The 16,414-nt window shown below is 43.7% G+C and overlaps 1 protein-coding gene across 1 annotated transcript in view; it reads left to right on the top strand.

The window, feature by feature from the left end:
• LOC126253253 (ATP-dependent DNA helicase 2 subunit 1) overlaps window positions 1–16,414 on the top strand; it is a 130,026-nt gene that overhangs the window by 45,364 nt on the left and 68,248 nt on the right. The window contains exon 4 of the mRNA XM_049954457.1: window positions 1,466–1,643. Coding sequence (XP_049810414.1) covers window positions 1,466–1,643 — 178 coding nt within the window. The remainder of the gene's footprint in view (window positions 1–1,465; window positions 1,644–16,414) is intronic.

Below are 16,414 nucleotides of genomic sequence, written 5' to 3' on the forward strand. Positions count from 1 at the left end.
GAATAAAAGTTGTCGGTAAAGCAAACACAAAGGGTTAATAAAAATAGAAACAACAAGGTAAATGGCCTCAGCTGTCAAAGACAGTGGTCATATGTGTGTGAACTGCAATTGCTTGAATATGTGTGTGTGTGTGTGTGTGTGTGTGTGTGTGTGTGTGTGTGTGTGTTTTATCTAAATCAGAATAATACTTTTTGGCTGAAAGTGTACTTGTTTAGCAGTATTTTTTGTGCCCACTCAACATTTCCACTATATGGTGAGTATCAATCTAACCTTTTTTACAATATTATCATTGTTCCATCCTGGATTTTGCAAGGTAAATAAAACTGTCTGTGGCAGTTGTGGTTGATGAATACAATACTCACTAACTAGGAAGACAGCTACATTCACCTGGTTGATTCAACTGTTAATCGTGATTAAAATACACAAATGGAATGCGTGCTTGGATTTGTCAAATTTTGTTTTGATTAATCTGAGGTCAAAGCAACAGAATAGAACTACCTGCTTCTCCTTCTGAGATTTAACAACAGTTTTGCAGCCACAGCAAGGCATGTTGTTCTGTACGAGGTTAAAATACTTTCTCCTGCTGCTGCACAAATGTGAAAAATATGAAAAATTCGAATTTCATGCACTGATAACATTCAGCCTCCATTTTCTTTACTTTGGTGTTACTTTGAACTGTTAGGAATATTACTGTTGACATAACCATTAGAAAGCACACAAGTTTGTAACAAATGTGAAAGAGAGAACCTGGTAGCTGTTAGATATTTAATGATACCGTGCTCCAGGGAAACAGACTACAATGTTAATAATCAATCACTGTGGAAGATCCACAAGTGAGTGTCTTTGAAACATCTTCAGTTAGTATTTATATACTGTTATTTTAAGAGTCTGTTGTTTTTGTAACTAATGTCTGTCTTTGTCAAATCATGTTTATGATGTCTTCCTTCCAGTTAATTGCAGTGCATCACATTAAGTATTTCATTTGCTTGTGTGCACCAAATTAGTCTTTCCATGTGCTTCCTTCCTACTTTGCCATTTGGAATTTTTCATTTTAATTGCTGATTGATCAGACGAAGGATGGGCAACCAGCAGGGCTGTGGGCTGCACCCGGCCTGTGATTTGTTTTAATTCAGCCTGGGGAAGAAATTCAATGTGAAAATGAAATGAATATGCTCTCAGATTGTGTTTTGAGGCACAATTTGTTGGCGTGGTGTGATGGGAAATGGGTGCCATTTGAATTGGTGTTTTACTCCATAAACATTAATGTCATGGATAGTACAGTTTTTACTTAATGTCCTAGAAGTGGTGCTGTCATGTTGCGTCACATGAGGCGGCCCACATGCTTAAATATGTGAATCACACCCATTGGTTACTAAAGGTTGCCCATGCCTGGATCAGACCATATATATTAGACAAGGAACAAAATTCCAAAAGAAATTTCTAAAGTAATTTACTTCTGTTGCAGTCGAAAAAAGTTGGGGTCCAAAAGAATTGTATTAATGACCAATTCAGATGATCCTCACAATGGTTCACTAACCAAACAACATAATGCAAGAATCACAGCAAAAAATTTACGTAAAGACAGAGTTGACCTGTCTTTAGTATATTTCAGTGACACCTTTGATCCTTCCAGATTTTATGAGGTATGTTCTTCAATTTACTTCGTATGAGCTATTCTGTGCTGTGACGTAATATTAAATATTTATGTTTGTATTAACTTTTTTCAGCACCGTAGAACAGGATGTACATGGTGCCCCGAACAAGACTAATTTTTATTATTGAAATTTTTGTAAGGAGTCCACCTATTTCATCTGTCCCCTTTCAGCTGATGTGACGACGATGACTGGTTCATGTCGGAAGAGGCCAAATCATTAGCAGCAAAACTGCCTAACCCATCAAATCACATCACAAAATCACCTGACATGAGAGTTTGAGGGCTCTCAGAGTCACAACCAAAAACCATCTCTCTCTTTATGTTGCGAGCTGCCACCTAGAGGAGACACCAAATGGCTTACTTTCTCCACCTTTGAATTTCCCCTTCTCCTTCGAGATGGGTCTAGGTGTGCTGGGGTTATCTACTCTTGTCCCCCTGTCAAGCCTCACCATGTAATCCCCTTGAGCAAATAAACTGATATGGTGTTTTTTTTTTTTTTTTTTTTTTTTTTTTTAAACTGAGTACCCTATATTATTGGGTTGGTGCGTAAGTTTGTAGCTTTTTTCCCCTAAGTTTAATTAACACTGCAGGTACTTACAACAGACTTTAGTCATCAATAATATATTCTCCTTCACTATTTCCAACAGTCTGCCAATGGTGGGATGACTTTTCGATTCTGCAACTGTAGAAATCATGTGGTTTTGAGGTGAAGAACTTGTCGAGACATGTTCGGCTCGCATTTTCTTCCAGAAAGGAAGTTCCGAAGTTGTTTGATAGAGAGTAGAGAAGGTGAAAATCTGAGGGTGCAAGATCAGATAAATAAGATGAGTGCAGAATGACTTCCAAACCCAACTCCTGTATAATGTAATTTTTTTCAGTATAACAGAACGTGGGCAGGTGTTATCGTGGAATAGCAGCACTTCATTCAGTCCTCCTGGTTCTTGTTCTTGAATTGTGTCTGCAAGTGTCACATTTGTTGACAGTAAATGTCAGCAGTGATGCTTACACCTCAGGGAAGCAATTTGTAGTCCATCACACCGTTACTGTTCCACCAGATGTATAACATTATATTTTGTGTGCATAGGTCTTTGTGTGGGGAGTTGCTGCTTTTCGTCGATTCAACGATTCCTGTCTTTCCGTATGTTATCTTAAAGATACCATTTCTCATCCCCGGTAATGACACAAGATAGGTTTTGTGATTTTGGGTTACAGCATGTGGTACCCTTACACCCAATTTTTGAACCTTGTCCACTGCAAGCAAATGTCACATGATGGTGTAACAATCACATTTCAGTGCATTTGCCAGTTCTTGAGTAAAGTTTCATAGTGCATTGTGAATTAGTACGTTTAACCGATCTCCATCAAACACTGAAGGTCTTCCTGAATGTGGAGAGTCATTAATGTCAAAATGATCCTCCTTAAAACAAGGAAACCATTTTCTTGTTGTGCTGTGTCCAATGGCATTACCGGCATACTTGGTGCAAATGTTTCTCACTGCCTCTACTGCTGTCACCACTCTATTGAATTCAAACAGAAAAATATGTCGGAAACGATCCAATTTCTTCACTGGACACTATTTTTTGGTGTCCACTACTCCACTCACTATCTCCAAATGACAAAATGACAATATGTAAACTCAAATAGCAGCAGTGAACTACCAATAAAAGTAACAATCATTAAATAAAGCCATAGCAACTTGAATACCAATGTATGAAACAGAAATGCTGTTTTCTTATGCACCAACTTTATAACTGCAAGCCAACACTACTTTCTAATCCAGACTACACCTTGGAGAGGGTGTACAAACTGGTGCCAGAAAAATAAAATTTGTTTGCAGGATTACACAGCAGATAAAAAATGGTTTACATGTGCCAATAAAGAAATATAAAAAAAGTGACCATGTGATGTACCAGGTGTGTTTTACAATGAGATTTCACTCTTAACAGTGCTCACTTGTACCCTGCCAGACCAAATAAACTTAAACAGAACTCCCCCCCAAGGGACTCGTTGTTCTTTTGCGAGTTCATGCATGGCACACATGGGGCCCCGAGCTATTGTGGCCCATTCTTCATTCCCTGGCTACAATTCCTTCCCCCTGCCCCCTCCTTCCCTATCCTTGCTCCTTTCCCATTGTCACCTCCTTCCCCTCTCTCGGTGATTTATGTCAACCTGGCTATCCACCTAGTTTCCTGTATTGGTTACAGTTTTGTTCCTTTTGCCTCTTCTTTCATCCTTTTTGGCATTTAGGTCCCTACTTGAGGTTTGACCTCCACTTCACAATTTCCTGTTTTTGGCGTGAGCCTTATGGGGAAGAACTCACTCCTTAGTATCTACGGTGTGGATTCTTTCCCCTCTCCCTTCCCCACTGTAGCCGCCTTCCACCCTCCTAGGTCACCAGCATGTGTAGCTAGTCTGTGTGGTGGGGCTGTTATGTACCCATATGGCTGAGCCCCCTGACCCCACTACTGGTAGCTGAGCTGTTGCCTCCCCATGTATGTCAAGGAGTGGTTGCTTATCTTCATGGAGCATTGGAACTCCCTGCAATGGCCGCTGTGCCAGACGACCCTCTCTGTGGCTGTGTGGCGCCCATGGGGACAGCCCCTAGTCAGAGTTGGTCTGAGTGGGTAGTATCAGGGCAGATGCTTGGTTCATGAAGTGTATCAACCTGCAAAAATCTGTCTGTTCTCAAACAGCCATCTCTTCGAATGGTGGAGGATCCTTGAATGCTGCTTCGTATGACCCGGAAACATTCCCTTATTGTTTTTTGTGAAAAATATCAAGGACAAGTTTGATGAAGTGGAGTCTCTTAGTAAGATGTGGTTGGGCTCCCTGTTGATCACAGCTTCTTCTGCCACCTAATCCGCAGCTCTTCGAGCCTGTGATCATCTTGGCACTGCCCTGGTGTGTATCACTCCTCACCAATCTCTGACTATGGTCCAGGGAGTAATTTTTCATAGGTACCTCATCCTGCAAACTGATGAGGAACTCTGGGCTAATCTGGAGTGGCGTGGTGTTCATTTTGTTCGATGTGTGCAGAAGGGTCGCAAAGACAACCGCATCGATACTGCCGCCTTCATTCTGGCTTTTGAGGGGGATGCCCTCGCAGAGAAGTCGAGGTTATGTGCTACAGATATGAGGTGAAGCCGTACAGCCCTCCACCTAGGCGGTGTTTTTGATGCATGCGTTTTGGGCATATGTCTTCCCACTGTATGGTAGACTCTTTGTGTAGTGACTGTGGCCACCCACTCCATGAGGTAAGCCCCTGTGTTCCGCCGCAGTGTGTGTGTATTGTGCTGACTGCCGCTCCCCTCACTCGCCAGATTGCCCGGCTTACAAGAGAGAAAAGAAGATCCAAGAATACAAGTCCCTGGATTGCCTGTCTCACACTGAGTGTCGCCAAAAGTATGAGAGACTCCATCCAGTGTCACTATCTTCAACTTTTGCTTCTGTAACTTCCTTTCCTCCACCTCCCCCATCCTTACCCCAGCCCCGTCCAACTCTCCCCTCCCCCTCCCCCACCCCCTCCCCTCCCATGCAGTCCCCACAACCACCAGTCAGGGAGCCACCCCCCCTCCCTGGTCGTAGAAGTACTCCCCTTCTTCGGCATCTGCCAGTGACCAGGCTCCCTCCCGGGATCCCTCTCCCCAGCTTCTCTCAGGCCAAAAGACTGTTACCACCACTCAGCCACAAGGCACATCATCTGTGTGCCCCAAGGTTGCTTGCTCTCTTTTAGTTCCCGATCTTGCAGAAGCCTGTACTCCCCCTGTGCCCTGTCCTCCTCCACCTCAGAAAGAGAAGAAGAAACATAAATCCCAAGACAAGGCACCTCCGGAGGTGCCATCTTCCCCTCGCAACCTGAGTCTGACATCTTATGCGGTAGCGTTCTCGCTTCCCGCGCCCGGGTTCTCGGGTTCGATTCCCGGCGGGGTCAGGGATTTTCTCTGCCTCATGATGACTGGGTGTTGTGTGCTGTCCTTAGGTTAGTTAGGTTTAAGTAGTTCTGAGTTCTAGGGGACTGATGACCATAGATGTTAAGTCCCATAGTGCTCAGAGCCATTTGAACCATTTGAATCTGACATCTTATTTATGGATGTCATCCCATCCTTGTCGGTGACAACTACTGACTGAGTGACCTGACCTCCTCCTTGGCTTCTTGATGTCTACCTTGGACTCACACCACACGATCATCCAGTGGAATTTCAACTGGAAATGTGTCTTGTCTCCTCTTATTCTGGGTTCTATCTTGTTCTTCAAGAAAGGCATTTCCGTGATGCTCTCGAACTATTCGTGGTTATCGGGCGTTCTGTCAGAACCATCCAGGCCCTGGGGTAGCATCTGGTGGGGTCTGCGCTTTGGTTCGCTCTGATGTCATTAGTGACTGGATCCCCCTACGTACCACCTTGGAAGCAATAGCGGTTTGAGTGCAAATGACTCCGGCAATCACCATTTGCAATGTCTACCTCCCTCCAGGTAGGCCTGTTGCTTATGTTGTGCTGTCTCCCATAATCCAGCAACTCCCACCCCTGTTTCTGCTTCTTGGGGACTTCAATGCCCACCATCCACTGTGGGGGAGTGTCATTTCAACACCTAGGGGAATCCTACTTGACCAACTTATCATGGAACTCGATTTGTGTCTACTCGATGATGGTTCCACTACCCACTTCAGTGCCGCTCATGGCACCTTCTGTGCCATTGATCTCACGATCTCCTCCCCTGCTCTCGTGGCTTGCCTACATTGGTCATCCCATGATGACCTTTGTGACAGTGACCACTTTCCAGTGATTCTATCATTCCCCTGCTGCCGCGAAGTGGACAGGCCCCTGCATTGGGATTCTGCAGGGCCAGTTGGCCTTTATATATGTCTGATGTCTACTTTGACACATCCCTCTTTAATTCCGTTGATGTAGTCGTGAAAGGCATATCTGCCGCTCTTCTTCATGCTGCTGGCGCTGCTGTCCCCCTATCCACAGGTCCCTTTCATTGTTGGTTGGTACCATGGTGGACCAAGGATGTCACAGTTGCTGTCCAGGACTGCTGATGGGCACTGCAGCGATTTAAGTGACACCCTTCACAGACGAACCTCCTCACTTTTAAGTGTCTCCGTGTAAGGCTCGTTATCTTATTAAGTGGAGTAAAAAGGAATGCTGGGAGTGCTACATTTCCTCCCTGTGGACATATGCCTCTTCATCGCAGATTTGGTCAAAGCTCGGTAGCCTTTTGGCCAGGGTCTGAACCTCCAAGGTGCTCTGCGCACTGATCCATTGGTTCTCGCAGAACACCTCGCGACACACTTTAAGATGTCATCATCGTCTGCTTCCTACCCTACTACCTTTCTCTGGCAGAAACCAGAAACGCAGAGTTGAACAGACCCCCCCTCTGTTTCATCCCACACCACGTTGAGCCCTATAATGCACCTTTCACTGAATGGGAATTGGTGCAGGCTCTTAGCTCTTCACTAGACACAGCCCCAGGACTGGATTCCATCCACAACCAGATGATCCAACATTTGGACGTTCCCCAGAGGCAACAGCTCTTCAGGGTCTTCAACCACATTTGGCTCATGATTGCTTTTCCATCACAATGGTGAGAGAGTACCGTTATCCCTGTTCTTAAGTCCAGGAAAAACCCAATGTCTCTCGATGGCTACTGCCCAATTAGCATTACGAATGTACCTTGTAAACTGCTTGAAAGGATGGTCAACTTCAGATTATGTTGGGTACACGAATCTTGGGACCTTTTGTCCCCGTATCAGTGTGGCTTCTGGGCAGGGCAATCTCCAACTGACCATTTACTCCGATTGGAATGAATCAGCCATCTGACAGGCTTTTACTCACTGCCGGCACCTTGTTGCGGTCTTCTTTGACCTACATAAGGCATGTGACGTGGCTTGGGGCCATCACATTTTAGTTACCCTCCATGACAGGGGCTTCCGTGGTCCTCTTCTGATTTTTAGCTGCGAGTTTCTATCTTACCGGCTCTTCCAGGTTCGAGTTGGCACTTCATTCAGTGCCCCCCAGATTCAGGAGAATGGTATCCCACAGGGTTCTGTGCTAAGTGTCACACTCTTCCACATTGCCATGAATGGGCCTGCGATCTCTGTGTTGGGCCTCTGGTTACTCCGGTGTTGTAAGTTGATGATTTTTGCATGTGGTGCAGCTACGACTCAGTAGTGTCTACTGAGTGCCAGCTCCAAGGTGACATGTGGCGAGCCTCTGAATGGGCCACCACTGATGGCTTCCAGTTTTCTCCCTCCAAAACGCCCACAGTACACCCCGAGTCAGAACTTTATTTAAGCAATGAGCCCCTCAATGTTGTAGCACAGTCCCATTTCTTGGGCCTTATTTTTGATAACAAGCTGACATGGTTGCCCCACATTCACCACCTAAAAACTACATGTATGCGGAAGCTTAATACTCCGACTCCTAGCCCACACATCTTGGGGTGCAGACCATTCCACTGTTCTCCATCTTTACTGTGCTCTGGTCTTGTCCAGACTAGATTATGGCAGTCAGGTTTATGGCTCAACAGCTCCTTCCAATCTGAAACTCCTTCACCCTGTCAATCATTGTGGGATGCGTATGGCTGTTGGTGTCTTTCGCACTAGTCCTGTTGGTAGTCTCCTCACAGAAGTGGGGATTCCCACTCTACACATTCGACGGAGCCAACTCCTTGCTTCTTACGCAAGTTGCCATTCGCCAGTTCCCTGACCATCCTGTGTACCCTGTGCTCTTCGCCAATGAGGGATGTCTCCCTCCTAACACCTGCCCATGGGTGGGATTGCCGATTGGCATGCGTCTCACTTCCCCCTATCGGAATCTCCATCTCCACTCACTGGACTGCACTCCCGTGTCTTTCCTCCAATACCCCCATCCCCCCAACCCCTCGATGGTGCCTAGATTACGGATTAGGACCGATCTATTTCAGGGTCCTAAGGTCTCTGCTGTTCCTGTGGTTTACCAGTGTCTTGTATGTGCCATCCTTGCAGGGTTCTAGGGTGCCACCATCTTTTACACTGATGGTTCTAAGACTATTGATAAGAAGGGATAAGCTTTCACGTCTCGTACTGGCTTCAGGCAACATTTCTTGCTGGGATCATGCAGTGTGTTCACAGCAGAGGTTCTAGCCATTCAAAGGGCCCTCCTTTTTGTTTCTCAGGCCTCCCTCCAGCATGTTTTAATTTGTTCAGACTCCATGAGCCGTTGCAGGCTATCGATTGATGCTACTCTCATCACCCTTTGGTCTCTGCTGTCCATAGCTTCTCTCTTTGTCCTTGAGTGTGGCTCCTGTTCAGTCGTCTTTCTCTGGGTCCCAAGTCATGTGGGAAGCAAATACTTACCCCCGTTTCCTTTCATGATTCCAGCTGCAGATAAGGGGATCTATGTCAAATCTCTCTTTGCCCAACAGTGGAATGCCATCTGGAGCACTACTGCTCGTGGTAATAAACTCCGCGCAACCAACGAGTCTGTGGCAATTTGGCGCTCTTTTTTCCGCTCCTCTCGGAAGGAGGCTGCTGTTTTATACCATTTACGCATTGGTCATACCTGGCTCACCCATTGTTTCCTCCTACATAACGATCCACCCCCACAATGTGGTTGTGGAGCCAGACTGACGATATCTCACATATTGGTGGAATGTCTCCTTCTTTCGGCCCTTCGTGTTAAGTATAATCTTCCCAATTCCTTAAATTTAATATTAGGAGACGATCCACAGATGGTTGAACTGGTTGTTGGTTTCCTCCATGAAAGTGGTTTTTATTTCCAGAGAGAAAGTTCTCCTGTAGTCTTGGAACAGGGGCAGGTTGGTTGTGGTTGGGACTTATTTTACAGTCTTCTCGGTCTGTGACACCTTGACTGCCCCCCTTTTTATCCAGTTTTTAGATTTGGTCTCACCTTTTATGCTTTTATTGTGTGTGTTTAATGTTCATTATTTTATAATTTGACTCCCCTGACTGGATCCGTCCACTTTTAGCAGACCCTCTTTCTTCTGTAACTCACTTTGTAATCATAGGACTGGTGACCTCGCTTTTTGGTCCCCTACCCCTCAATTAATCAATAAATCAAACAGAACTCAGTGTTACAACATTCTAGATACAGGACGGGGCAAGAAGGACGTTTCCTTCTCATCCCGTTCGGTATTGCACAGAAACCAGTACCCTCATAGGCAGGCAGTATTTGGTGCTCAGTGCTCTGGCTTTTTTCTAAAACTGTCACAGGTGCCGTATTGGTTTTAGCCGAGAAAAACTAGATTGCGGCCTCAGAAAGAAGTCTGAGAAAATTGTTGCATCATTTAGCACTTCGGACTGGTGTGTCAGTAGCCTCAGCAAGATTATGCAGAAAATCCAGCTGACACCATACAGAGTACCAATAGTGCATCTTCTGATCAATTCAGATACTGTTGCTCAGCGTCAGTACTGCAACTTGCTATTGCAATATGTTCGTGAGGGAGAGATTGGTCCTGAAGTGCTTCTTTTTTTTCTGATGAACCTCGTCTTCAGTTATCAGTTACATGAACTTGCAGAACAATTGACGTTGAAGTTGTGAAAATCCTCGTAGGTTACATCAAAGAGTCCGTGCATTACATGAAAACAGGAGAGTGGCGTGCAACCAATCTTTTGCCTACAAACCATTTCTTCAGTATGTGAACAATGGACTGCAACCTTTTTCTCAGAGAGGAAACAACTTGACATGCGGTTATTTCATGCAGTACATTGCCACTGTGTGTATGACAGTTTTTTCGAACAAAGAACAAACTGTTCTTCATCAGAAGAAGAGGATTTCAGGATCAGTCTCTCTAAAACCCACAGACAGCAATTGCCAGTTGCATTAATGTTATTGAGCGACAGTATCTGAATTGATCAGTTGATGCACTGCTGTTACTTTGTAAGGATTCTGTTTGAATTTGTGCACTGCTCTGTGAACAGCTGCTAATGACCAGCCTGAAGTGCTAAATGTCACAATGATTTCCTCAGGTGTCTTTCCAAAATCACCCCTAAATTTTCTAGTTTATTCTCTGTTAAAGACAATATGCCATGTGCTGCAGTCTGAGCAATGGGCAAGGTATCATGCAGCAGTTGCAGTTATTGGTTCCCATGCAACATCAGAAACAGTGCTTGCATAAGTGAAATGCACTGCATAAGGATTCATTTGTCCTTTTGCTCATTCTGTAACCTACGTTATCTCGACTACCATGGCTTTATTGTTCCTGGCTATACCAGTGCAGTACATTAGTGAGCTACAGCAATTAAATGATTGATGTTGTACTCTTCAGTCCAGAGACTCCTGACTAGTGTGTCCTCTGTCAGTCTCTTCATCTCTGTCTACTACTGCAACCTGCATCCACATGAACCTGCTTGCTGCAGTCAAACATTAGTCTCCTCCTACAATTTTTACTCCACATATTTCCCTCTATCACTAAATTAACTTTTGCTTGATGCCTGAGGATGTGTCCAATCAACGCACCCCACATTTATGTCAAGTTATATCATAGAGCTCTATTTTTTCCAACCCAGTTCAGTATCTCTTCATTAGGTACTCAGTGTGCTCATCTAATATTTAACGTTCTTCCATAGCACCACATTTCCAAAGCTTCTAATCTCTTGTTTGTAATGTGTTTCATCCTTGTTTTATATCCCAGACAAATACTTTCAAAAATACTTCTTAACACTTAAATTTATATTCAGTCTTAACACATTTCTCTTTTCCAGAACACTTTTCTTGCTGTTGCCAGCTTGTATCTTCTACAATCTTTACTTCAGTCATTGTCGGTAATTTTGTTGCACAAGTAGCAAAACTCTTTTACTACTTTTAGTGTTCAGTTTCCTAATCTAATTGTGTGAGCAGTGCATGATTCCATTTGGATACACTGCATTATTTGTTTTACTTTTGTTGATATTCATCCCATTATTTCATTTCAAGATGCTATTCATTGTGTTCAACTGATCTTCCATCCGCCCCAATAGCTGAGTGGTCCGCGTGATGGATTGCCGTCCTACGGGCCCGGGTTCAATTCTCGGCTGGGTCAGGGATTTTCTCTACTCAGGGACTGGGTGTTGTGTTGTCTTCATCATCATTTCATCCCCATCCGGCACGCAGGTCACCCAATGTGGTGTCGAATGTAATAAGACCTGCACCAAGGCGGCCTCCCAGCCAATGACGCAAAAACGCTTATTTCATTTCAACTGATCTTCCGAGCTTTCTGCCATCCCTGACAGAACTACACACAGTTACTGGCTAACCTCAAAGTTATATTTCTTCTACTATTAATTTTGATTACTTTTACATATCTTTCTTTGGAGTCCTTTTATATTTGTTCTGTGTACAGACTAAATAATGTGGGTCATAGGCTGCGATCTTAACTCACTCACTTTCCTTTCATGTCCTTCAACCGCAGTAACTGCAATCTGTTTTCTGTACAAGTTACAGATAGCCCCTGATAACTTCAAAATATCACAGATGTATATCATTTAGAATCATCAAAAGTATTTTATTCTGATTCTACAAATGCTAAAAATGTACTCCCCATTCCCTTCCTTTCCCTTCAGTTTATCTCCTAAGGTAAGTTATAGGATTAGTATTGTCTCACATGTTTCTGTATTTTACTGGAGCCCAAACTCACCTCTGCTCATATTGGCTTAAACTAGTCAATCCATTCACTGTGTACTAAATAAACAGTCACTAGTCAATATCCTCATTCATCAGTTATGTCAGTATTGACTTAATTTCTATATATATACACTGGTCAGGGATCAGTTGAGATGTATAGGTTCTGAAGTATTGTCATCAGCAGAATAAACTAAAATGGTTTGATGCCTTTCTGTTGGTTCTGCGGAGTGGAGACGACAGCATTACAGTCACTGAGATAGTGGTAATGACAGAAAGTTGCTGCAGAAGGGGTTGGTGTTGACTTGTGTTTTCTCTACCAAACCAATTACAGAAGCAGTTGGGTTCAGATAGTGTAGTGAGCAACATGACTTACCTGAAGCTATGGCATGGAGAGCCATAGGACAGTCAGAAGTAGAACAGACACAGATGGAGGTGACTGCAGCTATTGGAGTGTCCCAAAGTGTAATATCCAGGACCTGTTTGTGATTTCAAACAATAGGAACCATTAAAAGAAGGCAATGCTGAGGTCGTCCATGGATAACATCAGCAAGAGATGACCATTATCTCCGGTGAACAGCCTGTTGAGGCAGGAAGCTGAATGCAACTCAGCTGCAATGCACCCTCCAGGCAGCAACAAGACGTGCAATATCAACACAAGCAGTCCGAAATCGCCTTCAGGAATGTGGCCTCTATGCACGGAGGCCTATGGTGTATGTCCTATTAAAAACACGACACCATTTAGCCCACAGAAACTGGGTGGAGGAAAATCAGGATTGGAGTCGTAATGAATGGTGCCGGGTGCTGTTCACAGGTGAGTCAAGATTTTGTGTTCAGCCGGACAATCGTCGCTCCCTCATCTGGAGAGAACGTGGAACTCGGTACAATCCTGCTTATGTGCAGGAACATAACGATATCACGGTGGTGGGCGAATGGTGTGGGCAGGAGTCAATATTGGTGGACGTATGGACCTCTGTGCCATTCAGAATGGTGCTTTGACTGCTCAGAGATATAGAGATAAGATCCTTCGACCTTTTGTTGTTCACTAAGCTGGTGTCATAGGTGATGGGTTCCTTCTATTGGACGATAATGCTCATCCCCACAGAGGTGCACTGGTGGACAACATGTTTGAAGCTGAGGGAATTGAATGAATGAAGTGACCAGCTTGTTCACAGGACTTAAACCCGATTTAGCATGTTTGGAATGCAGGGCAATGCGAATGACTTGTTTCTCTATTTTGGTAGCCCCATGGTGCCTTGTTCTATGTAAACGCCATGTAAACCTCAAGTAAAGAGTTGAGACAGCAAAATATCGTACTGTATCACACACAAATTACAATTGCAATGGATATCTGAATAAAATACGTTACCATATGTCTATTGTGTATGATATCTCACCCAATCGCCAAATTGTTTTGAGCAGTGTATATTAGTAGAAACAGCCAAATTGAGTCCAGTCTGTAACCAAGTATAGACAACCACATTATATGGAAACTGCAAATACAGCAAGTTAGTACTACTAAGGACAAGTTAGTACTAGTAAGGATAGACAATACAAGTCATGCCAGGTTGTTCTGACAAGACATCACCCCACTACAAACAGCCAAGGACAGTTAGTATCCATAGCTAAGTGTTGTCAACTATGTAAGCAATAAGAGTGCATATAATATCCAGTACGTTGAAAACTATGTAAATACTAGGTTGAAATACTCTGTGCAGCATTTTAATGTACAACGAGTGAGGTTGTTTTCTCACAGTGTTGCTCCTTTATGATCTGCATTGGTAACTTGATTTGTCTAGTGTGCTGTTGAGTGGTGGAGTGGTGCGTTATGGTCACACCTGTCACCTTTGATGACTTTCCGTCCTCAAAGTAAGACTGGGATCCGGAAAAAAAAGGCAACATATGAGCTGACGTGTGAAATACACTTGCAGCAGAGCAGAAGAAACAAAAACTCAGGAGACCAATTGAGGGTGAAAGAAAGACTACAAAGAGAATCAGCCTGAAATAATTAAGAGGAAAACTGGATTCCTGAATACAGGAAACCAAAGCACACATGCAAATATTTGCGCAAGCTCTTAGGTCACTACCCCAACAAAAAAGAGAGATTGTTGCAGCATAATTAAGTCCAAATCTGAAAGCAGAGTTGTCCGTGAAGTACAAAATTTACCACTGAAAGCCCATTTATTACTGACACATACCAACATACAGAACAAAACTGATGTCGTGGATGGAGAGTGCTGCTGTTTATACAAACATCAAATATTCTATAGTATTCAAACATTATAAACGTATGAAATTGTGATAATCTTGCAGAAATGATAAATGCTATATAACAAATAATTGCTGATTGTCAGGTTTGAACCGGTGATCTGCAGCATGCCAGTCAGTGACACTAACTGCTACACCACATAGCATGGAACACAGCTCACAGCATTTCTCCCTTTCCTGTAGAAACAGTGGTGTGAGCCTCTACAGCACCATGGATCTAAATCTTGTCTGTGTTACCCTCTATGTCAACACTGGCAGGTCTTCGTATTCTGATCATGTTGTTACATTCTCTTCCCTGTGATGAATGTTGAAGGCAGCCCCCGTCATCGAAGTTTTGTGATTGTTGAGTGGGTCTTCCTCAGAACGGAAGCCCTCCTCATCAATCTATACCACAGGACGTTAATGGGGCTACATATGACATATGACAGTTCTGTGCTTTTGTCTTCTTGATGAAAGGCCGTGCTTGATTTGTGATGGTACACAGCGGTATGCCATAGTGGTACCTCTGATGCGAAAAAAAGTGTTAAAGTAATCTTTGAAGATGTCTAAATTTCTAAAAACTTACCCAGATGGCTACAGTACTGGAAACTATTTTTTTACAAATTAAGCACTAATGAAGGGTATAACCCTCAACTGTGTATATGATGCCTAACAAGCGATGAAGGAAGCCGAAAGTAGTGCTTCAGTTACTTTTCCAGTAGTCACTATCCACATATGTGTAATAATTCATACTAAACATGGTTGTATCTCAGTGGTCGTGTTCGGCAATGTAGTGATCTCTATTTTCTTCTAGGCATTCAGGGTCCACATGCATTCAAGTCCTAGTGATGAGATGTTTCATGTAGTCATACTGCAGATGGTCTGGTTGAAAAAGGGATGGTGTATCCAGGAAGAGTGTACCCATTGTCATTTCAGTCTTGTGTCCATAAAGCAGTTTATTACCTTGTTTTGCTGTGTTATTTGCATCACAAAAGGCAGTGTTGCACCACAATCTCTCAATTCGACATCAGTGTACCTCAAGAGCACATCTGCCAATGTCTTATTAAAGCATTCTGTGAGGCCATTAGTCTATGGGTGTTTAGGCAGTTGTCATTCTGTGGCTGATATCTCAAAATGAAATTAACTCTGAGTCTAGTGTTGACTGGAAAACTTTTCCACTATTAGATATCATCACATGGGGTGGTCCAGCTTCAAAATAATGTCTTCTATAAGGGACCTTTCAATTTCTTGAGCTTCAGCAGTTGGCACAGCTTTGGTGACACTGTAGTGGTTGAGGGTAGTTAGAACTGACCATCCATTAATTCTCATTTGCCAACTTCAGGAACCTCCCAAAAGGTCGAGTTCAGTTTGGTGGAATGGCGCTGCAGGCAGAATTAGTACCAGATGCCCTGGAGGGAAAAGTGGCAAGTGCTCTCATCACTGGAATTCCTTACAGTGGCCCACATAGTGCCAGAATGGTTGGGTAGAGATCTGACCTGTCGTGAAACCCGGGTGACCAGATGTTGGAGCATCATTGAGGAACTTCAGGCTAGCTGGCCATAGATGTGCTGGGATTACAAGCAACTATTCCCGTACCTTTAGGGTTGAGTTGTTGCTGCTCTTCATAGTTAGTGATCCAAAGTTTGACTTGACCGTCTGCAATGCTTATGACTGTTGCTGCTATTTACATTTCTTTTGTGAGCCTGTTTAGCTTTCTGCAGTCGACAAAAGCATCACAGTTTAACTGAGCATCTAAATTGACAAATGGGGGCACACACTGTTAATGATTGCGAGATAACAATGTCTTCATCGCCAAACAACCTCCCAGAGAAAGTTTTATCATGTATACTTATTGGAATAGCTTTTTCAATCTGGAGCTCTCATCTTCCGCAGTCTGTGACTGCTTATGGTGCTT

This window comes from Schistocerca nitens, chromosome 4, assembly GCF_023898315.1.
Source record: "Schistocerca nitens isolate TAMUIC-IGC-003100 chromosome 4, iqSchNite1.1, whole genome shotgun sequence".
In the NCBI taxonomy this organism is placed as follows: Eukaryota; Metazoa; Arthropoda; class Insecta; order Orthoptera; family Acrididae; genus Schistocerca; species Schistocerca nitens.